Raw genomic sequence first — 27,428 nt, 5'->3', positions numbered from 1 at the left:
TTAATGCAAAGTCAATATTGAATTGAAATTTTCTACAATACCAAAGAAAAAGGAAAGAAGAAAGAAAAAGTGAGGACGTGAACTTCAAATCAATCTACAAAAGACAACCTAAATTGTCAACGCCAATGGTATTTATGGATTCTGATTCTACAAGGATACGCGTGTGCCTCATTGCAGTGCAATTTCTATGTTAACAAGTCGAAGTCGAAAAATATACCTGTCATTGTCTGGACAATCAAATTGCTTCTGATGGCTTCCTTACATTTAAAAGTACAGCTCTTTATTTGTCTTCCATAATAAAAAACAATTGAACTTTTGAACCATAGCTCCACTTGCTTTCTGTTACATTTGAAGCAAACGTTTGTCAAGCTGTGGGTCATGGGGTTTCTGAGAATTGTGTGCAGTTTGGTTTTTGTGCGCTTGATCAATCTATGTGAAGCGAGATTTTTTGTGTTGCCTTTGGATTGGACTGCTGTCAATAATTCTAGCCTTCCAACCCTTACTACTGAGCAAGGGACATTCACTGTAGTCACAGATGGCAAGGGGAATCCCATTATGAGTGAAGATAAGAGATTTCAGTTTGGATTCGTCAATGTTAATTCTTCTGGTGAATTTATTCTCTCCATTGTTTTGGTCGTGAATAACACATCCTCAGCTTTTGGAACTGAGATTTGGACTGCAAATAGGCAGAGGACTGTTGCAGAAAGTGCAGTGCTGATGCTGGAGAGTAGTGGGGATATAGTATTGAAAGATACAGATGGAACAGTGGCCTGGAACATCAGCACTGGTAAGACCCAGAACAAGACCATTGCTATGCTGATCTCAGGTAATTTGCAGATCTATAATACTACAAATTCTTCACTTTTTTCAAGTTCTAGTCTTATCTGGCAGAGTTGGGACCATCCCACACACACCCTCTTACCTGGGCAGAGCCTAAAGACAGGCTATACGTTGGTATCCAATTACTCTGCAACAAGTGCCAGCCAAGGCTCCTATAAGCTGGTTATGGAGCCTGGAGGGATGGTCCTGTACTACAGAAGCAAGTTTGATGAACCTTATTGGTCTCTGGGGCTGCCTGGATTGGACTATGAAGGCATTCTAAGGCCATGTTTCTATACTTACTCATCTCAGAATGCTGAGGCCGTGTATACAGGGGTAGAACTACAAATTTCATTCAATGAGACTATTGCTAATTCTTCTACTTCTTGCTCATATGGAACCAATGTTTTGTCTCTGCCACCTGCTGCTCTTAATGACACCCAATACAAGTTCGTGAGGCTGGACATTGATGGTAACCTCAGATCATACGCTGTACATCTAATGACATTGCCCGACTCTGGCAACAATTTTTCAGCGTGGGTTCCAGAATTTGGGTTAGATCAATCTGACAAGTGCGTTCTTCCAAAAGCTTGTGGACCTTATGGCATATGTACGGATGGCCAGTGCAGCTGCCCGGGCTCTGAAACTTCTGATAGGTTTGATCAAATTCAGAATTTGGATATTACTCAAGGATGCCGGAGCCGCTCAGGTGAGATATCTATACCTTTTCTCTTTTTCTTTTCGTTTCTGTGAAGAGTAGAAGTAAAGAACGTCAAGAATTGTACACCATAAGAGATTTTTTTTCAAATAAAATTTGGTGACGAGGCTAAGAGTTGAAGAGTTCAAACGCTTATTTTTGGACTCCCTTAAGTTTATCAGTTTCCACAATCTATAAAAATTCTTGTGTTTGTTTGCGAATTCAATTTTGCGTATATCTTGCATCAATTAATATTTTGTATCATATAACCAGAATATTAGAAAATTATTTAATTCACGCTCTATGATCCATCTTCTGATCCCTCCTCTCATCTCAACTGGGTGGACCAGATTGCAACAAAAATTACTTAAAATTTTCTTTTGGAACAGGTGAACCAGATTGCAGCCAAACTTCTGCGGATCATCATTATTTGCCTATCGGCGAAGCAGAATACTACCTAAATGACTTCTTCCAACCTCTGAGGAATGTGTCTACCATTGACAAATGTAAAGAAATGTGCTCATCCAACTGTTCTTGCACCGCAGCCGTCTTCCGCGATAGCTCTGCTTCATGTTACCTCATAACTGGGCCCTTGAACTCCATGAAATCTGTGTCAAACCAGACGTACAAGTCTTATATCAAGGTCCAGAATAATGTTGCACTAAACAAGACTTCAGTCTCGACTTCCTTGAGTAATGGCATCATAGCAGGGATAATATTAGGTTCAGTTGCAGTAGCTCTCTGCCTGTACCTGATTCTCTTTCTAACCATTCAGTACATGCGAAAGAGAAAAGTCAATGAAGTTGATGTATGTGAGAAGGAGATCGACCCTGCACAAAGGGAAGAGGAAGCATTCTTCAACACACTTCCAGGCCTTCTCAAAATATTCACATATGATGAACTCAGGGAAGCCACTGACAACTTCAGCAGAATTCTTGGAAAAGGAGGATTTGGACCAGTCTATGAAGGCATTCTTAAAGATAATAGCAAAGTTGCAGTGAAAAAATTAGATGGTTCTAGCCAAGGAATTAAGGAATTCAGAGCTGAAGTTGAAACCTTAAGCAGCATAAACCATCTGAACCTGGTAAGACTCAGAGGATTTTGTGCAGACTCTGAGCACAAGCTATTGGTTTATGAGCTTTTAGAAAATGGGTCTCTGGATAAGTGGCTTTTCCCACCCAGAAGAGGAAGTCCAAATTCAGAAGAAAACTTCAATGTCTTTTTAACTTGGCAACAACGGTACGAGGTTGCCAAAGGGACTGCCCGAAGCTTGACCTATCTGCACGAGCAATGCAGGGAGCCCATCCTTCACTTAGACATAAAACCTCAGAACATTCTCCTGGACAAGAACTTCACGCCCAAAGTCTCTGATTTCGGCATGTCTAAGCTTCTCAAAGAAGACATGAGCCATATTTTAACAGAACCAAGAGGAACCCTTGGTTACCTTGACCCTGAATTTCTGAAGTACGGCTTTGCCACTAAGAAATGCGATGTCTACAGCTTTGGGATGGTGTTGCTAGAACTGGTATCTGGGAGAAGGAATCTTGACCCTTTTGCTTCTGATACTCACCTCCAATATTTCCCTGAATGGGCTATGCTCAAGGCCCGGGAGGGCAGCTACCTGGAACTGGTAGACCAGAGGCTTGAGAACAATGTTGATATGGAGGTTGTTATCAGGATGACTAAGGTGGCATTTTGGTGCGTTCAGGACAATCCCGACAAAAGGCCAACGATGACTGAGTCATTGAAGATGTTGGAGGGGGAGTGGAATGTTCCTGACCCACCTTTGTGGTTGTCGCAGAAAGGTCCCGAGTTCTTTAAAGGAAATGGGTATGAGTCAATGGAAATGGGTGAGAGGGCATATGGTAGCATAGCCACAGTGTCCACCGCTGAGCTATCTGATCCAAGATAACTGACGCCAAAACAGACGCATGCATGCATGTCTTCAATAAAGATGTCTACTTGGTAAACTTTTCTATATAACTAAAGCAATTGAAGATGGGAAGTTGGCAGGAGCGGGAGACTTGTTGGATAGTGATGCAAGTGTATAATGGAAATGGAATTAGTAATGTCAAAAATGCAATTGTAGTTTCTAGAGATAGATTCTAAATTAAATTTTTAGTGGTTCTGGTAAATTTCATAGATGAAAAATTCAAGTTTTAGAAGTTTCTTTATTGATGATGTAGTGAATTGTTATGTTTTTAGAGGTTGCAATCTCTATAAAATACTGTTTTCTTATATTGTTTATGTAGATCAAAATGTAACCTCTATCTAAAAGTAAATCATGATGTAATAGATTTTGAATGAATAAAAAGTTTTCAGTATGTTAAATTGAATTTGTATTTTGTGTTTTATTTTAAATCTATAAGACTAAAAGACATTAACATTAATGATGGAAATCTTCCATCTTATCTTCGCGACAAAAGTCTATTGAAGTTCACTTTTTAAACTTTTATCATTAAACATCAACCGGTTGAAAGTTTTTAATTAACGTCGGCCGACAAAAATTTTTAAAAAGAGGCACTATTATCATTTCTTAACCGTGCAGAAACTTATGGCTTATTACTTTTGTATTTTAGAAACAAGATTGTTATTTAATAATTTAGAAATCTTCTCTTTTGTGTCTGTCTTCACATCAATGCATGGAATTTTACAATTACGTTTTTGAGGAGTGCAGAACACGTATTTCTGAAGAGAGTTTACACTTAAGAGGGTGAGTAACATTATTATAGATGAGCAAAATTATGTATATTGTCTACAGGATGTCTCCTGAAGATTCCTACTTCAATTCGACCGATCACATACTACATTTTGATGGCATAGAAATCATTTGTAAACCTGTTTTTTCACAATTTTAATTTGGATTCTTCGATATCACGCGTCAATCAGGTTATTCAATGTGTTCCGAGTTGGTTTTTGCTGTACAACAAATTCGCTTTCTATAATGTCGAGAGTTCTCTAAGTTTTCTCTAAGAAGTCGGAAACTTTTCTAATTTTCATATTTAAATTAAAAGTGAAGGAGCAGATAGAGATAGAGATTGCTTGGGTTTGATGGTTTTTTCGTAACAAAACTTCTGTATGTTTTTTTTTTTTTTTTCAATAAAAATGGATTATTTCATTAAATTTTTTTATTAATATTTTTTATTTTTTACACAATATTCAAAGAGCATATCAGAGGAAAGAACCCTGGGAAGAAAACCTTTGGTCACAGCCCATAAAATAAACCTATAGTATCTAACGGATCATTTATACACCCCACCCAAAACCATATACAAAATGTGGTCACAACACATATAATATCAATTTTACATAGAGCCCATATGACAATTTGCCAAAAAAAACCATCGGATAATTTTCAAACGTAGACTCCACAGCTACTATCAATGGAAGAAGACAGAATTTTCCAAAGCCTTTTGCCAAATCCCATGAGCCAAAAACCTTCCAGCCAAAAAAGAAAGTATCAGAAAACCTTTGGAAAAACACTATTGTATCAAATACCATGAGCTCGAACTCTCCTCCAGACAACGAACATGAATACTTGAAATGAAAGGCGAAAGCAGGAATAATTATCATCATAAAATTTTACATCAACATTACTCAAGAAAATCACATAAATATTGTTGCAAACCTTCCCATACCCTAGAAGGAATTTTCTCAAAACCCACCTCTCGCTGATTAGCATTGCTATCAATGGCTAAATTTGCCAAATAATCCGCAATCTTGTTAACTTCTCTATAACAATGGGATAACAAGAAAGATTCAAACAGTACTAATTTTTGTAAAATGAGATCAAGTATATACTGTAAATTCCAACAATTCGATTTCTTTTTCATAACACACTGAATAATCACCATAGAATCACCTTCAATTATTAAGTCCTTAATTCCCAAAGAGATTGCTATATCCAATCCAAAAGACAAAGCATGAAATTCCGCATAATTGTTAGTTTTAAAACCAATAGCATGACACTTAGCTCGAATAAAATTTGCATTGTGATCATAAATTACCATGCCTACCCCAGCCGACCCAAGGTTACCACGAGAGGCCCCATCAAAATTTAGTTTAAAGTGCCCCTGCGGAGGAGGTTTCCATCTAGCAGAGCATCTCTTACCTATTGCATCATTCTTTGTTAAAATTGAACCATGAGAGAGTAAAACTGACAGCATCTTCCAAACTCTAGTAACTCTACTATCCCAGTGCGAAAAAGAAGTAAGATTTTCCAAATTCTCATTAATAAATGACAAAGCAACCTCAGAGATTGAAGATTCAATTTTTAATAGAACCTCAGACACAGGAGAACTTGTTTTTTTAAATATCCTGTTGTTTCTCTCTAGCCAAACATTCCAAATCACAATAGATGGAGATATGATTCAAAGGCATGCATAAAAAGATGAGGCAAACATAAAGGGCCAAGATCTAAAATGGGAAATGAGATCCTTACCAATAATAAAGGATATATTTAACTTCTCAAACAACCACTGCCAACATTCATAAGCATAATCACAATGAAGGAACAGGTGTGAAGAAGATTCCAAACTTTTGTTAAAAAGGACACAAAGGAGAACAATAGTAATACCAAGCCTGTCTAGTCTCATACATGTAAGGACTCTGTCTTGAACTGCCAACCAAGCAAAGACTCTAGCTTTAGGAAGACAAGCCGAATGCCAAAACAACTTATAAGGCCAAGATGATGAATCTTTAGCAACCATAAGAGAGTTGTAACCATCTTTAGTAGTGTACTTACCAAAAATATTCTTTGTCCAAATAAGTTCATCCTCAAAATCAGAAAGAAATACAATTCTATCCCCCAAAATCTTCTCAAAATCTAATTTCATACTTTGATCAACATCTAAGAAAACAATCGATTTCCATCTAGCTAGCTTAAGGGGTCCACTAGTCACAATTTCAAAATAATCTGCTACAAAAACACCCCAAAGGGAGGAAAGAACAGTGATCAGAGGAGACCAATCCCTAATATTCACCAAAGGTGTGTGTCCATTCCATACTTCATCCCAGAATCTGACCTTTCTACCATTATGAACAATCCATGAGAGATGAGGCAAAATAACTGATCTACATTTACAAAGGAAATTCCAAATAGCAGAACCCGAAGGCGAATTTGAGACTTTAAAAATGTACTCTCTCGGTCCATTATTTAAATATTTGGCAAACATAATCTGTGCCCATAAGGAGCTAGGATTGTCATATAATTTCTAAACCAACTTAGCACCTAAGGCTAAATTCTAATTCTCTAGACTCCGAATTCCTATTCCCCCAAGTTTCTTAGGCAAACATACCTTATCCCATGCAGCTAAAGGGAGTTTCTTCTTGCCATCTTTATTATTGTTCCAAAGAAAATCTCTAAGAGTGTCCTGTAAACTAACAATAGCTGCTTTTGGAGACTTCAAAATAGACATGAGATATATGGGAACAACATTCAAAATAGACTTGATGAGAACAATTTTACCCGCCAAAGTTAACCATCTATGATTCCATGAGAGAATTATTTGAGAAATGACCGAGATAATCTTATCCCAAAAACCAATCTTATCCTGTTTAACAAAGAAAGGAATCCCAAGGTAAGTACATGGAAGATTTCCAGTCTCAAATCCCCAAAAGGATTGCAACCTATGCTGAACCAGTTGTGATGTATTAAAGAAAAAAATCTTTGATTTATCACCATTCACTTTCTGATTGGAAAATGATGCATAATTTTGTATTATTCCTTTAATCACTTTTGCCTCAACTAACGAAGCATGTCCAAATAATAGAGTATCATCTGCAAAAAGACAATGAGAAATACTTTGGGGAATATTCTAAATCCTTATACCTTTCCAAAGCCCCCCTACTTTAGTAGCCCTAATAGCCCAACTAAAGGTTTCAGCTAGGAGAATAAACAAAAAGAGAGAAAGGGGATCTCCATGTCTCAAACCCCTAGAGGCAGTGAAAAACCACAAGGAGAACCATTAACTAAAACTGAGAATCTTGCAGAAGAAATACATGCACGAATCCATTTGACCCAGGCCTTGGGAAAACCTAACTTCTCAAGAATAGCACATAAAGCCCCCCACTCTACTCTATCATAAGCCTTCATCATGTCTAGTTTAAGTATCATGGCTGGGATTCTTTGGGTGGAAATAGAATGTAGCACCTCATGTGCTACAATTGCTTCCTTTGATGTCTCCCTTCCGGCAACAAAACCACCTTAATCCAATGAAATGATCCTAGCTAGAATTTTTGCCAACCGAAGGGAAATTGCCTTTGTAAATATCTTATACAAAGTGTTACATAAAGCAATGGGGCAGAAGTCAGCAAAAGTCTTAGTATCCTCTTTTTTAGGAATAATTGCAATCATTGTAGTATTAATTTCTTTTAAAATAGACCTATTTCTTCTAGCTTCCTCAAGAGCCAATAAAACATCATTTCCCACAAAATCCCAACACTTTTGAAAAAATAAAGGAGTAAAACCATCTGGTCCCGGAGCTTTATCCGGATTCATGGCAAAGAAAGCACTCTTAACTTCTTCTAAGGAAATGGGAGACATCAACATCTTATTGTCTTCCAACTATACTAACGGAGGAATATTAGATATAATATCATTGCTGAGATTTCCATTTTCCGAAGATAATAATTACTTAAAAAACCTAACTGCCTCTGAAGCAATGTCCTCTAGCTCTATCAATAAATTCCCATTCTGACACTGAATACAAGATATCCTATTCTTACATCTTTTAATCTTAGTTGAATAATGAAAATTTTTTGTGTTCCTGTCACCATCTGAAAGCCATAACTCCCTAGATTTATGTCTCCAATAAATTTCCTCTCTAGCTAACACCTCTTCAAGTTGTAATTTTAGTGACTTTAATTCATCAAAAACTTGTGGCACCATACCATGTTGAAGCACATGAGTATTAAGACACGCAATCATATCTTAAATCCTTTGTTTCTCCTGAAAAATGTTCTTAAAATGCGAGATATTGCGTTCCCTAATAGTCAATTTCAAATAACTTAACTTCTTAGCAATCTGAAACATACGGGACCCATAATAAAAAGGAGTAGAATTCCACCATTTCATAAGCAGAGGTAAAAAGGAAGAGTCCTGAAACCACATGGGCTCAAATTTAAATGGAGACTTAAAAGAAGCCCTATCCTCAATAACTGAAAGGGAAATTGAAAAATGATCAGAACCCGAGACCAGTAGAATAGAGGAAAAGAAAATTCAAAATCTGAATCAATCCAATTCTCAGATAGCAAAAACCGATCTAATCTCTTAGCAATTAGAGAAAAATACCTTCTCATGTTTGTCCATGTGAAAACTCCATTCTGAGACTTACAATCAATAAGGCTCATATCAGAAATGAAATCCCCAAAGTCATCCATAATCCTTTTATTAGGGAAAACACCTCCTCTTTTCTCATCTAAATCAGTGATAGCATTACAATCACCCCCGGAGATAATAAAGGAACCATGTTTTAAGGGAGAAGAAATCCTCTTTAATTCGCCCCATAACTTACACTTCCCTTGAATTCTTGATGGAGCATAAATGTTAAAAAGCCAGAATTTAACCTTCGAAATCTTGCTTATAACTAAAGTCAACATCCAATTTGTAGAAGATGCCACTAACTGTACCTCAATATTATAATTATTCCAAAGTAGTTCCAAACCACCTGAAGCACCACAAGCAGGAGAAGAAAGAAAATTCCACCTTCTCCAAGATGAAAAAACCAAATCAGCAGCCTCCTTAGACAACTTTGTTTCTTGCAACATAAAAATATCACACTTAATTAAGTCCATCTGGGACTTAATTAAGCATCTCTTGTTAGGGGCATTTAAGCCCCTAACATTCCAAGAAATAATTCTCATTGTCCTCAAGGGGAGGCTGAAGCTCTCCTCTTCCCATTAATTGGAGAATTTTTTCTTTCCCCAAAGCAACCTTGCAAATTATGTTTCACAGCCCCTGATCTTGTCACATGAGGACTAGTCACAAATCTTTTACTCCTCTTTGTTTTTACACTTACAAGAGTTAGGCATGTTTTCTTAGGCCTACCAAGAGAGACCGAATGCCTCTCTTGCCTACTAGTAGGAGAAAGGGACAAAGTCTTTTGAATTCTAGCATCAATTTCCATTTGAGTCTTAAGATTATTTGGAGGCCTACCTCTCCTAGGAGAAGCCACTGATGGTGAAAAAACCGGAGTTGTTTGGACAATTGGTAAACTCTTGCATGACTTTGGAGAAGCCTGGATAATTGGATTATCTTCAAAACCCAACTCTGTTGTAGCCAAAACTGCAAAAGGATTAGCAGATGCGGAAATTGGAAGGGTCGAGTTTATACCCCCCGAATCATTCTCAATTGAACAAACAACTCTATCAATAATACCCTCATCAATCTGATGTGCATGATTGTTAAAAATATCATTTACATGCTGAACCAGATTCTCATCTGGCATAATAACAGGGACAACCTCTGACAGATTACTATTCCCTAAGGAAGATTCATTAGCCATATTAATTTCAACATTCAGAGGGGAATTTTTAGACACCTAATTCTTAATTTCCTGAACTAAAGAAGCATCATTAGGAAAACCTATGGAAGGTACCTATTTAATAGTTTCCATATCAACCATTGCATTTTTATCTAAATTCACATTCTTTGAAGACTCCAAAACCTCCTTCTGAGTACATGAAGACAAATTGTCGTCCTTACCCTTTGTGTGATTATTTGGCATCTTAGGGCAATCTATCATCAATGGATGATCTACTCCATTTATCAGGGTATTACCATCCACTATACCCTCATTATTAGAAAATGTCTTCAGTAAAGACGAAAGTGAGATTGAACCCGAAGTGTGATCATTTGGTTTCCCAAAACTATGACACAATGAATTATTTTCAAGATTAATGTGACCTCTTTCTACCAATTTATGCGAAGAGACATTTCCACATCCTTCAACCGAAGGTCCCTCCGACAAACTATCTTTATTAAGGGATTTAGGGACAAAGCCAACAACCTACTGGTTTTTCTTAAAATCCATAAGTAACGGAGCATCCAAAAGTAAAGAGACTTAAGAACCTCTGTATCTAATTTCTCAATTGATTGATGCCAAATACCATCATGAGACTTGATATTACAAGTACGAGGGAAAACATTGTTAGGGTTAATAAGAACACAAGTTTTTACCAGAACCTCCCCCTCCACAATGTCCATTGTAGATGTTAAAAAGTTCCAATAGTATTTCCAATTTGCTCAAGAACATCTGGATCCATAAATTCAAAAGGAATTTTAGGTAAACCAAACCAGAAAGGAATAAGTTTCTAACTAGACCAAGAAGGAACAAAAAAAGTTTTCAAGCCGCAATTGAAATTAAATGTTTTCCAAACCAATGATGCGAAGTTCTTAATACCTCATCTCTAAAAGAAGGAGAATCAAAGACAATAATAAAAGAATTCACAGACAATAATTAAAAATAATGCATATCCCCCCATATTTTCTATAATTTATGATAAAACTTTAACAAACTAATTTGAACACCCCAAATTTCCCTAGAAATAGCATTCGTATGCAAACAATTCGCTTCCTTATCGACATAGAAACCCAGAAGATCGATACAAGGGATAGGAGCCCAAACCTGTGATGAAGAAAGCCCCGGCAGAATAGGATCAGTTGGTATCTTACTTACCTTTTTCGGACTAGCTTCCTTGAGGTTCGCATTTAACTTATTTCCCACCTACTGTGAAGAAACTGAAACCCTAGCCACAGTCTCCTTATTTGCCAAGCCAACAACCCTAGCAAACGTTCGTTGATTGACCAGATCCAAAGACCATTTCCTCGAAAAGCCCTTGAATTGCTTCTCAGAATTCCCTTGATTCGCATCATTATTAAAACACCCTCGAGTGAATCTCCTTCCATTGTTATTCTGCCTCCATGCCACACTGCGTCTGTTCCCAAAGAAGCCTTGAAATTGTTTTGAAACTAGCCGAAAAACCTTGTTATTCCCCCTTCAATTTACCTGTATCACCATCTCCTTCCATCTGTCATTCGTGTAGACCCACTATGGAACATGAGGCGGGTCTTCCTAGCCCACATCCACCCATGACCCCAAATGCCCTCTATCGGCCGTGACCGATCATTGTATTAAATTTCTACTAATAATTGCAGGTAACAAAGTTTTAGAAGGCCACCATTATGTTTAAAAGAGTCATTGCCTAGTTTCCATTTATGCCGCCAAGGGAGATCTCAAACATTGTGTTGAAGGAAGGAAGCCATCAGTGTTGTATCAACAATCACGAAGGGCAGAAGAAAATGTGAAGTAGAAACCCATGGAAAATACAAGCGTTCTAGGGCACACAGTTGTTATCAGTTGAGTGGTGACTTATTAACAGAGTCGTGGCTAGGGCACGAACAACAGTATTTCAAAAAAGGGAGGCACCGTTGTGAGAAATAAGTTTTGCTTGGACAAAGTCCGTTCTTTTCTATATTCGCTGCCCGTATTGCTTCGAAAAAGTTTTCTCTTTACCGATAAAACACGAATTTTGCCCTCCCTGGTGCATGCAAAGTCGAGTTTGAAGATTTGCCCTGCTATGGCCTGCAACAATTTGCATGCCCTAGCCTAAAATCTTTACTATTTGAAAACTTGGAGTTGCGCTGTTATCTACCTCTGACTCGCAGCAATAATCGGCTCGGCTTCGTACTCTGGTCATCCCATGAGTCAATGGTAAGTCAAAGGCCAAGCAAAAGATGATATGTATTGTCAGTGACTTTATTATAATGGCAGTGACTATATTCTGGAGTGAATTCCTATTTTCACAGAATGTTGATATAGTATACCAATTTATTAAAGTACAAAAAAACTTTTGTATGTTTTACTTTAACTGTATGTCGACATTTTCCTTGGGTATACGGATGCCTACTGACATCCAGGAAGGAAGCTTGCTCCATATGCCATCATTAATCTATTTTGAAGAATATGAATTTGGACTCTAAGGCCATGTTCTCATGGAGCTCCTTAGCTTATTTTGGCTAGGAGCGGTTGCTCAATAGTTTTAGGAATTATTTGTGGAGTAGTTGGCCCCAGGAATATTTATCTTTGCTGCTTATTTTTAAACAAAACATTTTAATTACTTATTAATACTATTAATACTAATTTGTGCACTTAAATTTGAAAAACAAAATAGAAATAATTTTTTTTTCAAAAAGAGGGAGAGCAAATTTTGGAGCCACATGACACTTTTGTTAATAAGCAAACACTGTTTATTTCCAATCACCCCTTTTCTTCCATGGCTTATTTTTAATTCCTAAACAATAGCTACTACACCAAAGTAGGGAAAGATTCTAAATTATCCTTTTTTTCACAATTTTAAAGTTGCATGGGAACACTTAACTACTTAAAACTAAGCAGAAAATAGAGTTAAGCAGCCGGATGGGAACATAAGGTAACTCTTACCAGACCAAATATGCTAGCTATATCAATGCCTCAATATCTACAATGTTGATAACAAAAAATAATTCACGTAGTATAAATCGGAAATGCTTAGGTTCAAAAGGTTGATGATAAGAAACACATAATTTAAACTAAAAAACATGTATACTTATAAATGATAAAAATATCGATTTATACATCTAAAATGTTGATGACAATAGATTCAAAATGTAGATAGAAAAAATGCAGATATTTTAAACTAGAAGCACTCATACCTACTATAACAAGGACTGTGGACACATCTGATTTCTTATTAAAATTTTATTTTTGTTAAAAGGAAGATTTGAATTTTTTGGAGTGATGTCTAGGTGTGTGCAATCTTTATTGGGTGACTAATGTTAGTTTATATATAGCTGGACATAAAATATTATCTATAATATGCATTAACTTTTAAATGATTTTCAGAAAAAATTTCTATGGTAATATTTTAAATTTGTATTTTTCTTTATAGAAGGGATTTACAATAATAAACATCGTATGGGGTAGATGATCTAATAGTCGTGCATCATAAATTTCCAAATTACTCAAAAATTTTACTTATTAATGTCAAACAACTCTAATTTTTTTATAGTATCTTTCTCAACTAGTTGACTATTTAAATCTAAGGTTTGAAGTCCTGATAATCAATTTGACCATTTATTTATTCCCTTGGTCATTATTGTTATTTACCATACTCCATCCTTAGTTATACTTTCAATAATTGAACGTAACATCACAAAAATAATTCACTTAAACACTCAAATATGAACACACAATAGTAATAAATTATACAATATGATATAAAAAAATAACTAAATATAAACTACTCTTATTCCCAAATTATCTTAAAAATTGACACATTGTATGTTATTCATCATATTCGGGTCTATAGGTGTTTCTCACCTTGTTAAACTTTTCATTTTACTTAAAAACAAATAATAGATGTAGTGTCATAAATTGTTGACTCTAATAATTGCACACTAGATTTAGCACCCATTTTGGTGTGTGTCTTATTATATGTGTATGTGCCTGATTTTAGGACCTTCTTGGAAAACTTGGTTAATTTTCCCTTTTTTAGGCATTTTGTTAGGACAATTGGAGAGAGAGAGAGAGAGAGAGAGAGAGAGAGAGAGAGAGAGAGAGAGAGAGAGGTGGGGGTCAGAAGGGTTGTAGACAGAGGATGTGTCGAAGGGAGGGAGAGGTGCAAATAAAGAGAAGGAGAGTTAGGCAGAGAGAGGTAAAGACATAATGAGAGTTGATAAAAAGAGTAGAGAAGGAAGGATGAAAGAGGGAGAAAAATAGAGAGGGAAGGAGATAGAGGGTACATTGGCAAGAGGGAGGGACAGTTAGAGAGTAATTAACGAAATATGGAGTGAGAGAGAGATAGGTAAAGAGAGGTAATAAAATAAGAAAAGGGAAGGAGGGAGATAGTTTGAGGTAGAGAAGGAGAGAAATTTTATAAGTATCTGAAATGCAAAGAGTGGAGGTCTATCAGTATTCAATCAAACTTAAACCTTTTACCACAAACTTAAATCCCTTATTTGAAACAAATAAGAAACAAGGTCCCCATTGTTCTATGGGGTCCTAAAGATGACAAGGATCCACCTCTACTTCCCATTGGGATTTCTCTAGCAACCTAGCGACCCTTCTTTTATAAGGTTTTTGTTATGTTTCCACGCATTTCCCACATTCGCTATATTTTCCACAGGTCTGACAAGTGATGTGGTATACCCCTACTTTATTTTGTGAATAGTGTATCTTTTTTCCGAATTAATAGTATCTGGACTACCTATTCATCAAAACACAAATCTCGATTGCGAAAGAAACACCACATTTACATGGAAAACCCATCAAAGGAAAATTCACGGCGAGAAAATTACTTGGATCTATTGTCCAAATTCAACATCAGAATACTAATAAACAAAAGTACAACTTTATTTTGAGGCTACAAACAAAGGAGGTTCACTACTCTCTAATGATCACAACACTTACAAAAAGAAGATTCAACCTCATATCAACATGAATAGTTGATTTTCTTCCACTAAAATAATTCAGTATGACCACATCAATGACTTTCATTTTACTACCTCCAGTGTGCACTTCTAGGCCTATTGAAATGTACCTTCCACTCAGTTCCTTCAATAAAGATTAGGCATTTCTTCACACACTTCAACACAACACACACTCCTCAACACCATCTTGGAATGATTTGATCTTACATTTATATCATCCACAATCATTCAAAACATAGTTTAATTAGGTTGGTTTGAAAATAGCATACAAATGAAACATGTAGCATCATAGGTAAATCTATCACAAAACATGTTAGCCAGGAAAGATAACACACTATGGTCTATAGACTAGTTCAAATGGGTGTACAATATATCTCAATTTGTTCTCCAAAGTGGCATGAACATCTAGAATCATGGCATAAGCTCAAACAAAATTCTCCCAAATGGTCAAGATGAAACATGTAAGCATGAAGTGTTCAACAGCGAAGAGGTCAACCCGATAAATTTTGTGGTGGAGGGGAATTAACTGTATCCCAATCTAAAAAATATATAGGACTTAAACATGCATCTTGATACTAGAACTAACCACTAAACATACAAGAAAATATTTCAAGTTAGCTAGGCAACTTCCTATCCTTCCATACATTCATTGCAAACCATAAAATGTTTCAAAAAAGTTAGGAACCAAGATGCAGAGCATAACAAAAAAAATTCTGATATTCAACATAATTCCTATACTCTAAATTTACACAACCATGCATAAATGAGTTTGCATAAATAGAAAATATTGAAACTCAACATTACCTCTAGATCAGGCAGTACAGTTGTGGGATATAACAATTTAATTCATTTTAGCAATACACCTAAACACCTAAAACTTGAGAGGAAGTAAGATACAAACAATGCGATCAAGTCCCCAAAACTATAAGAGAAAATATTGAAATATAGAGAAGTGCGGAGCATTCCTCTAACTAATCCTGATAACCAATAAAAGTATCTTTAATAGGCATGCTTTGGAAATAGCTATATTAACTTTTGTGACCTGAAATAAGAAACATGTAGACAACACATCCACCTGTATCTTACATCCAAACTAAAAAATCATATCTTCGAATGAATATAAATGTGGTACAATATCTTGAGCTAAAGATACCAAAACTAGCACTCCATATTTGAACTATTTTACTACAACATTCTATCAGTTGTATCATATTTTAAATCTAACTATGATCTTCAAAACATCACATATTTGGCATCCAACCATTAAATAATTCTAACATACAACCATGAACTACATATCAATACATTTGACATCCAATCATGAAGATTAGAAGCAATGGTACATCACAACATTACAACTCTTCAATTGAACTCTTCATTATGATTAACATATTGTTCTTCTTTAGTACAACCTTATACAACAATCTCCACCATTTTTTTATCCATACAAGAAAATTCATTATCATAGGTTGACATCAATGACAACATACTTCTCAATACACCACTCCATATTTGCAACAATCACAACATGCAATACATTGCTCCATATGGATTGACATTATATGATAATGCATTCCTTCATATCTGCAATAATCTGGACATTTTTCATTGATGACAACACACATTATGTGCTCCAATTTCAGGTGCCATGCTCCCCTTCTCTTTCATTATGCTTCACTTGTTAGCATCAAACTAGTACCTACTCCTCTTGAGAGGTAGTCCTTATTAGTCCAATAAAAATGTTGCCTTGAATTGCTCTCGTTGGCCCAATGCATCACCTATGCACTTGGTTAGAAGGAGAGTAAACAACCCCTAACTTTAGCCTAAGCTATTTAAATGTATCATTTGAAATATATTTTATAAATATGTATGCTACCTAATCCTTCATTAGTAAATATTTTAACTTCACTTCTTGAATTGCAGCTTTCTCCCTTAGAAAGTGATACCAAATAAATATGCATTTGGTTCTAGAATGCATCACTAGGTTTTTTGAAATATTAATCACACTGGTATTGTCACACAAAATAGGAATGGTCTCATCGTATGCTACATTGATATCCTTCATGGTCTTCTTCAACCATAGCACTTGAATGCAGCAAGATGTTGTTGCTATATTTACTCTACTTCTGTTGTTGACAAGGACACTGAGTCTTTCATTTTACTAAACTATGAGACTAATCTTCTTTACAAAAAGAAGGCTCCACCACTTGTGCTTCTCCTATCATCAACACTACTAGCCCAATCAACATTAGTAAAAGCATTTAGGTCAAGATAATTACCATTTTGATACCATAGTCCATAGTCTAGAGTGTTTTTCAAATATCTAAAAATTCTTTTGATTGCTTTCACACGAGTTTTTATTTGATTAGCTTGTCATTTTACAAAACAAAAATATTTCATGCATAATGTCAGCCTTAAAGGTATTTAGATACAATAGTCCTCTAATCATAGATCTATACTAAGTCTAATTAACATAAAGAGACTTATCATCTTTGCTCAAATGACAAGCTATATCCATATACTCACTAGTTTGCAATCTTCCATACCAAACTTCTTTAGCATCTCATTAACATGTATTTAGCTTGAGGGATAAAGATACCATCATTTAATTGAGCAATTTGAAGTTTGAGAAAGAATTATAACTCACTCGGAATAGACATCTAAAATTTATTTTGTATTTCATTAGCAAATTTCTTACACATTGCATTGAATCTCTGCCAAATTTTATTTCAACATATATAATAATAATTAGATTCTATCATCCACAATTTTAAAATAAATATTGTTATCTGTAGTACCTACCTTGAATCCATTTTGGTGTAGGTACTTGTCTAGTCTTGCATACCAAGCCCTGGGACCTTTTTTGATACCATATAATGCCTTCTTGAGTCTACATACCATGTTTGGGTCTCCAGATAGTTGCAATCATATTTATCTCATGTCATTCTTAGCCCTCACTATAGGGATGAACTCTTTATCATTCAGAAAATGAGAATTCCTTCTGGTATAACACAGAGGAAAATTATATAATTGCATTAATAGCTTGGGACAAAATATATAAGCCTAATTCTTCAGGAGGGTTAGGAATCTGTAACCAACAAATCCAAAATAAAGCTTTGGGCGACAAACTAGTTTGGAAAATGTTAAAGGATCCTAAAGCAAGATGGGTAAGATTGATGCAAACTAAAGATATTGTAGATGGAGAGCCTCTAAACTTCTTGAGAGTTAGAAATCCTCCAAAAGGATCTAGAATATGGAATTTTATTTTAAGGTGCAGGCACCTAGTAGCAAATTAGGTCTCTTGGGATGTCCATGATGGATCATCATGATCATTCTGGGAATACTCCTGGGGGAGATATAGAAGCCTAGATAACCTAATTTATGTTCAGACCACTAGAGACTAGTTATGATAAAATTTGGTATTTATTTAAGGGATTATGTAGATATTTCATAGTAGAACTCATTATTTGGATGGTGCTGGAAGAAATTGGAAGGTCCCCCCTCCCTCCCATTGAACTAGATCAAGTTTTTGAGAAGATAAAGGACAGGCAGCTAGTTATCAAAATGGAAAAGACTCACTTATATGGACCCCTTCAAAATATGGTCAATACAATGCTAAGGAAGGATATAACCTACTTCTCAACCAAGTTGCCCCCAATGATCTAGAAGTTTCCCAAAAATTCTTCTTGAGCAATAATGTTATTCTAGAAGATGGCATTTTTCCATGGTTAGCAACCAAAAGGAAAATCCTTATAGCGAGGGAATTTAGGAACATGGGATTTGAGGGCCCACCTAGATGCATACTATGCAAAGCCCAGGAGGAATCAGTGGATCATCTTCTTCTAAATTGTCCTTTCTCAACTAAGTGTTGGAGATAATTGTGTGCTAAACTTGGTTGGATTATGGCTCTACCCAATGAAAAAGTCTCACTTTTTCAAGCAAGGCCAATAAGACCTAAAGATGGTATTCTAAGTTCTCTATGAGAAATTTGGAAAGAGCGAAATAGGAGACTTTTTTATAACAAATAGAGGAAGTTAGAACCAATCCTTTCATCTGTTGAAACTTCAATTATGGAGAATATTAATTGCAAACTATCACTCAATCCCAATTTCAAGAAAGAATTCACTGACTGAGATGGTAGAGTTAGTTTTAGATGGAATGGCATAAAAATTGCTCCATTTATAGGGAAAAAGAACCTTCATAGAGAAAGTGTTGTTTAGATCCCTCCCAAGGTTGGATGGCTAAAATTAAATTTTGATGGGGCTTCCAAAGGTAAATCAAGTGCTTCTAGAATTGGTTGTGTCATTAGAGATTATATAAAGGAGTAATCGAAGTTAAATTGGCCATTGCTATCCCTCTAGATACAAACAATATTACAGAATTTAAAGCTCTCATGTTGGGTCTCATAGAATGCTCCAAAAGAGCAATTAAGAACCTAGAAGTTGAAGGGTATTATGCAATTGTTATCAATGCAATAAGATCAGCAAATTCCCCTAATTGGAGACTACAAGCATTGTTCGAAAAAAATCTTAACAACCTGTCTATTTTTGATAATTTTCCTGCAAACATGTCTATGGGGAAGCCAATATAGATGCAGATGCTATCTCTAAGGTAGTGTCAGAAGGGATTGATCTCAGATGGTGGGTAAAAGATTTAAATATTTTATGGATCTAATGATTCAAACAGAGAGCCATACTAGTATTCTAGTTTCTTGCCATCAAGGTATTATTTCTCAATTTTTCATGGAATTATGTGTGATCTCTCTTCTTGAGAGGGAATTCAATCCTCAAACTTGAACATAATTTATTTAGAAAAATATTTCTAATGATGGGTTGTTGCAATTTAAATTCTTTCTTTCTCTTTCTCTCCTCAAAACGTTTTTTGTAGAATGAAAGGTTTGGTGTGAACATTTCCTTTGAATTCAAAGTTCATGTTTGGGAATTCTTGGGTATGCATTAAAGATAGCCACCAATTCAGTTCCTTTTATTTGTTTTGTGAGTTTTTTTCTTGAAAGGATATTCAAATTTTAAAATTTGAATGAATTGTTCCATCGAGGCCTTTCAACAGTAACCAACATTTATTAATATGCCACTAACTCACCTTCATATGTGATTAGCCTTAGTGTTTGAGCTGGATGCTGATGTCACTTCCTCGCTAGTTCATAGCTCCATCAATTGACAATTCTAGCAAACTCATATGATAAATCCATTAAATTTTTTGGAGGAAATTTTGCCAAAAATGGTGGAAGCCATTTCAAATTTGGTAGTACTTATCATCAAACAATATTAAATGGTCTATAAATGGTGCGATTTGAGGTATCTTGATGCAATCTTTACAATCTAATAAATCTTCTTGATATCCGAAAAGGCCACTGATTTTATAGTTTGAAGAGTTTGGCCTGACATCGTGGAATAGAACCAAGGATTTTTCTAAACTTAATTTTGAGAGAATATACCAGCAACACCCTTTCTCCCGCTGCTTACTTATTCAAAGCATGTTTCATAAAGATGGTTGGTTGGAGAGACGATATCAGATGCAATCATTTATAAGAGGTGTCCTTGCAAAATGCATTGTTTTTTAGCTCGGCTATTAGAATGTTATCTATTCTTTCTTAAGCAGAGTTTTCCTAATCCTGGTCACTAGTTTTAGTTTGTGGGAGAGTGAATTTTCCTTTTTCTCCATTACAACAATGGCATGCCCTTTTGGCTTTATAGTTAGGGTGTTTCCAGGCCCTGTTTCTTGTTTTGGACCGGACACTCCAGTTTATCTAATTTTCTCAAACCACCAAGCTTCCTTCAAAAAAAATTCTGACCAAAGGCTTAAAATACTTCTCCACAATTCTTAATCATTGGTAATGTTAGTGGTCAAAATGATTTTGGGTCAAGGTCATTTAGACAAAAATAAATATCCAAGGGATAATTCTCACATTTCCTCAAGATTTGTACCATCGTTGCTTGACAATCATGTCCCGAAGGAAGAGGTGAAGGAAATGGTCTCTCATTTGTTTGATGAAGAAGTATTGGTTGGTTTGGAAATAGTTCTGAAATATGCCCTTCATGGAATTGGTCTACCATGGCCTGGGGATTTAGCTCTTCTCTTAGAGTCGGGAGAAACTATCAATTTCTATCATTTCCTTCTTGACCTTAAAGGCCCTTCTCTCATGAAGAATATGGTCATTGCAACAATGGAAATTAGGTACCGCAAATGGAAGTTTCTATCAGATGAACTTGAAAATCAAGACAATTAGGAGGAATTCAGAGATTTTTCCATCATAAATGGCTTCCTTAATATAAAACAAGAGCATGACTCTTCGCCTGCAAATGGAGATGAATAAGACGAACCACAAGGGATCCATGGTCAAGGTTGGGTTGGCACTTGAGGAAGAGGAAGAGGTTGACCACGAGGTCATCGACATGGTCTGAGAAGAGGTCAGCTTCACTTCATTTTTGGCTCTCTAGCCTAAGGATGGACAGAGAAACGAATTTTCAAATTTTCTTTGTTGTTTTGATATACTCGTTTTAGTTCTTAATATGACTCTATGAAATAATGTGAATTTGTCAGGACAAGAGACCTACTAGAAAGTTTGGTTCTATGATTCTAAGGATTTCTTCTAGGTTAAATATATACTTTTGAATTATATAATTTTAAGAAAGGTTGTTAATGTCAGATTGAAATTCTGCTATTTCTTTCTGTAATTTTGTTAATTTTCTATATAATATCAAATATTTGGCTATGTCATTTACTAACCAAAAAAAAAAAAAGGTGATTGACAATGGTTTAATAGGCATATGAAAATTATTTCAGCCGTTAACTCTGTTTCCAAAAACGGGACGACACCCTATCGTTTCCCGTTTATAGATCATTTTTTATAACTATAAAATAAATCTTAGCACATGAATCAATTCCTTACACACTTTTTTTTTTTTTTTTAAAGTTTACATTGTAAAATTTTGAAACATATTTCTTGGTTGTATGTATTTTTGTTTTGAAATTGTATATACTTGTAAACAACATTTGAAAAAAGATGGACAATAACCCCTAAAATATTTCTATGTCAGAATCACAAAATGAATCTGCAAACCCACTGAATATAATAAAGAAAAGAAGGAATTTGATGAAAGGTTATGAAAGATTGTTAGAGTAACTAGAAATTATTCAACAACAAATTATGGAAGTTCTGGAAGTAGGCAATGGTATTGCCCGCATTGTAAATCAAAACAAATTGGTTCAATTGCATGAGTTCGATATCATTTGTTGGGGGTTGGCAAAAAAGATCAAGTAGTTGTTTGCAATCAAGTTCCGAAAGGATAAAGATATAATTTGATCATAGAGTTCAATTATGTAGAGTCTTTAAAATCTCCTCAAGGACAATCAAAAGATTTTCAACTAGGGAGTGCTTCTACCTCTATTTATGAATCTCAACTTGGGAAAATGTTTGATGCTACCGACCTAAATAATGTAGATGCTACTATTGGAAGACTTTTCTCTAGTTGTGGAATGCCATTCAACATAGCTACGTCTCCTTTATGGAAAGAGTTTATGAGGATGGTCAATAATGCACCCAAAGGATATGTGCCTCCAAGTTATGAAAAACTTCACACTATTGTGTTAGATGATGAGAAGAAACATATTGAAGGAAGAATAAAAGACATTAGAGATAGTTGGTCATATACAGGTGTTTCTATAGTTTTAATGGTTGGAATGACATTGCACATAGACTACTAATCAATATTCTTGTCTTTTAACCTAAGGATATAATATTTATGAAATCACATGATACTTCAGGTCATATAAAAGATGTAGCATATTTGGTAGGTCTTTTTTGAGAAGCAATTGAACAGGTCGAAAGAAATAATGTTGTGCAGATTATAACTGATAATGCTTCAAACAATGTCTTAGTGGGAGGGAGGATTGAAGATGAATATCCAAACATTTTTTGGACACCATGTGTAGTACACTGCATGAACCTGCTTCTTAAAGATTTACACAATAAGCTTCCTTGGATAGGTGAGGTAGTTGCAAATGTTAAAAAAATACATTTTGTTGTAAATCACTCTATCACATGCTATATATAGGAAATATGCTTCTTTGTGGTTTCTTATATGTGCAGAAACACGTTTTGCTTCCAATTTTACCATGGTTGATAGAATTGTGAGGGTAAAAGAAGCATTAAGACAAATGGTGGTGTCCATTGAATTGGAGAGATGGAGAGGTAGACTAAGTACCACTAGCCAAGCATGTGATGAAATTTTTGATCTCAAAATTGGCAGTGGATCATTTTTATTTTTGCAGTAGGCAAGTGACCTTTTGACAATTTCTTGGCCCATTCTTGAAGTCCTTCGTCTTTTTGATAATGATAAACCATGCATGGGAGATGTATTTGAGAAACTAGATCAAATGAGGGAGAGACTACAAGATATATTACTATTGGGGCACCATCATTTGATCAAGAGACAAAGGATATTGTTTGGGAATATAGTTTACAAAGATGGAAGATGCTTCATAGTCCTCTTCATTATGTTGTATTTCTACTTAATCCAAAATGGTTTCCCAAAAAACCATGGTTGGATGATGAGGTTTCCACTAGATGGTAGGATAGAGTTTATCCAAATAGAGACGACTGTACTATAATCAAAGAGGAAATGTCAAAATATATTGATGGAGTAGATAATTTTTCCCATCGAGATGTTCCATTTGATCAATTGAATATTGAACCCAAGGTATTTTGGGAGAGCTATGGAACAAAAATACCACATCTAAGAGATATTGCAATTCGTGTGTTGTCTCAAGTAAATATTTGCATATTTAGTCATATAATAATTGAATAAATAATTCATTTTGTTGTTCATTTATTTTAAAAAGTTAATATTAATATTATCTATTTTGATTTTACACAAATAGGTCTCTAGTGCTTTTGCATGCAAAAGAAATTGGAGTGAGTATGCTTTCATCAATTCTATGAAGCATAATAGGCTAGGTAGCAAAAGGTAGAAGATACATTCAAATCTTCATCTTTTATCTTGAGCTTCCATTGATTATAAGTCAGAGCCTCATAAGATGTGGGACTATGGTGGTTCAATAGACGATGGGAGTGACGAGTTGCCAATAGAAGTACTTGAAGATAATGTAGAGGAAAACTTACTTGCACTCGAAATGTTAGAAAGTTGAAACAACAAAAAACACTTGTTCAACTTCAAACTTTTGATGATATATTTTGATATATTAATCATGCAATTGCAAACATTATGATATATGTATTTTTCGTTTTCTAGCTAAAATTCATTTTAAATTATGTACAAGTGATCTATAATATTCTTGATCCTTATTTTGATTATGTTTTGTATTTTACAAATACACACACACACACACACACACACACACACATTTCTTATACGCAACCTTTAAATTTTTCTTTCCTTGTCACATTGTCATTTCCATTTCGTTTCTCATTTCTCGTTTCTCATCTCTGGCAACGTAGGTCGGTAAATAAGTTGTTTTACAGCGTAAGAGAATAGTATTAAGGCGTAAGATAAGTTTTACTTTGTACAATTCCACAATAAAAATCTATCGATTAAATATCTTGTAGAAGAAACCAAGCGCTCCCTTTCCCACCACTTTGACAAGTTAAGACCTACTTAAAACATACTAAAAACCTCAATGCGTCATGAGAGTTGAACCTCTTTCGAAAGGACACAGCTAATCTGGCTCTAAAATGGCTTACTAGCATTCGTTTTATATATACAGTTTAAAAATAAAAGAGACACAATTTTGAACCTCTCCCGAAAAGAGAATAATTTTTCTTTTAAAAATTGGGCCTTCTTCCGCGCAAAAACCATCCACTCTCACAGAAAGGATAAAGAAGCCTGACCTGTAAAGGACACCGATATTACTAATACTTTTCTAGAAGAAACCAGGAGCCCTCTTTCCCACTGCGGTCTCCGTTTCAAGATTATTGTTGAGATTTGAAAGCATGGTTTACGCAGAGTTGGAAAAATCGAAGAAACTTTGTCGCGTTACGTCGTTCTCTGGAAATTTTTTTACTCGTTTCCCCTATGAATAGCGTTCAAACTAAATGAAATGCCTTAAGAGAGTCGTATTCAAGTGTTACATCAAAAAAATCTAGTGGAACATTCGAAGCACCTGCACTTACCAACTACTGGTTTTGCTTCACGCGTCTTAGGTCGTTGTCCAATTCTATCATCATCATTATTCTTTCTTCCCAATTCTTCCTTTTTTTTTATATTTATTTTGGCTAAAATCTCAAGTTAATGCAAACCAATGAACGATTATTATACATACTCTAAGCATCAACCATGCAAGTGGCATTTGGGTCTCTCGTGTGTCCTTTTATCTTTTATCATTGGACCTTTTCAACAACCATTAGTTTTTCCATAAGAAAATTTCTTCATATGGTTCCTATTATTATCACAATTAACATGTTCACACTTTCAATAACATAATATCTTTCAATCATAGAAGTTCTCAAATTTGGATGGATAAATATTTCAATATTCAATGATGACGCCTCTCTCTCTCTCAACATACACACATGATGAAAGTGTCTAGTTGACCTCCAAGAGCCTCACCTTTCTCTCAAATTTGGATGAAAAAATATTTCAATGTTCAATGATAATCTCTCTCTCTCTCTCTCTCTGTCTCTCTCTCTCTCTCTCACACACACACACACACACACACACACACAATTCTTGAAGAAAACACATAAGAACTTTGTACTTTTTTCAAAACACAATCAAAACTTAGCAAGCACAGAGGAAGAGATCATTTTATATAACTTAAGACTCGGTATTGTTTTGTTACTGTTCCTAAGAATTTTAAGTAATTTTGTTACATTGGGTATGTTGTTGTTACTATTTTGTTAAAGTGTTCTTACTATTAATGTTGCCAGCAGAGTATCTAAGTAAAGGGCCAGAACCCTAGTTTTGTTGCTTTTTAATCTAAAAAATAACCATCTACTCACACAAAAAGGGTAAAAGAATTTTGACTTATCCTTGACATCAATAGTATTACTACCACTTGCACGTGAGGGATAGGCAATACAATATTAAAGGTAAAATATAAATTGGGATGATTTGAAGTTGGTTTTATTCCCATTATGCAAAGCAAATATGTATATAGAAAAATATAATATGTTAATAGTTGGAGAATAGAATAGTTTTATGAGGATGATAATGAAAAATATTCATCTCTTATAATTATTGGTAATGAAGATTCTTTTAATAATTAAAGATATTTTACAATGTATTCAAAGATATCAAAGGTTTAAAATAGAAAGCAACAATTCTAATACCTTAAATCAATGAAATTTTCAATAAGACTAAACATTATCTTAAATATAAATGAAAATGTTAATTGAAAGTTCACTTTGACGCTTGTAAATTTTAATGCAAGGACAAATCTACAAAAGATGAATCTAGATCAACTTTTTTATAATTTCAAAGTTAGAGATATATGTAAATCAATATAAATCAATTTATACAATAAAAACTATTAAGCTAACTTAACCATTAGAACATAATAATGGTGACTCTTAACATTCAATAATGTTGACTTTAAATTAATTACATTTCACTTTAATGACGTGTGAATTTATTAAAGTAATAAAATTATTAAAATTAATTACTAAATTTATTGAAGTTATTTAATTTATTGAAGTTATTAACTTTAAAGAATGTATTAAAGTTAATATTAAAATTAATGTTTAATTATTAATATTAATTTATTAATTTTTAGTTATTAATTTAAGTACTAGTTAAATTTAACAATGTATTCTATATAAAAGCACTTACAGGCCACATTCCAAATATATATGAAAAACCAAAAGAATATATAAGTTTTAATTAAATATTTGATTAACCTTTAAACATTAATAAATCTTGATCAACAAATATCTTTAACCTCAATGATGCCCTCCAAATAGTGGCCACACATCATCAAAAAGCTCATGCAAATCATGGACAAAGTAACCACACTAAAATCACCTCATTTTCTTGCTCATCTTTGATGATAAAATGTATTTTTAATTCAAAGTCGAAGTCTTATTATTACAAATTCCATGGGTAAACTATTATTACTTATAAAGACAATTATAACTTGCAGCCAATGGGAGGACAAGTACAAATTTCTACAACTTTTATTTTGTAGTGATCATATCTTTTTAAAATGCATCATGTCAAAAATAAATGTTAAAAGAAATTTATGAATTTGTTGTTCTTATCATGATTAGGTAGTATTTTGAAAATACCACTTGTGAATATATTTATAAATAATGATTAACATTAATAAATAATAATCTCCTCAAAGTCATTTCTGTGTTATAAAAAGATAAAAAATAGATGATACAATGTTGGATTTAGATGTTTTTACTACTTTTAAATCAATTTTTCCCTCAAAATGACATATTTATCATCATAACTCATCTAGATT

At 34.6% G+C, this 27,428-nt stretch overlaps 1 protein-coding gene across 1 annotated transcript; it reads left to right on the top strand.

Moving 5' to 3' along the window:
- Positions 1–378: 378 nt before the first annotated feature.
- LOC131053510 (G-type lectin S-receptor-like serine/threonine-protein kinase SD2-5) lies at positions 379–3,428 on the top strand. The gene is made up of 2 exons (XM_057988127.2): positions 379–1,528; positions 1,906–3,428. Exons 1-2 carry the CDS (start codon positions 379–381, stop codon positions 3,426–3,428), a joined length of 2,673 nt encoding a protein of 890 aa, XP_057844110.2.
- Positions 3,429–27,428: the final 24,000 nt, after the last annotated feature.

Source organism: Cryptomeria japonica, chromosome 1 (genome assembly GCF_030272615.1).
Source record: "Cryptomeria japonica chromosome 1, Sugi_1.0, whole genome shotgun sequence".
NCBI classification, from domain to species: domain Eukaryota; kingdom Viridiplantae; phylum Streptophyta; class Pinopsida; order Cupressales; family Cupressaceae; genus Cryptomeria; species Cryptomeria japonica.
The sequence above is the reverse complement of the archived record's forward strand: the minus strand, read 5'-3'. Positions and strand labels throughout refer to the sequence as shown.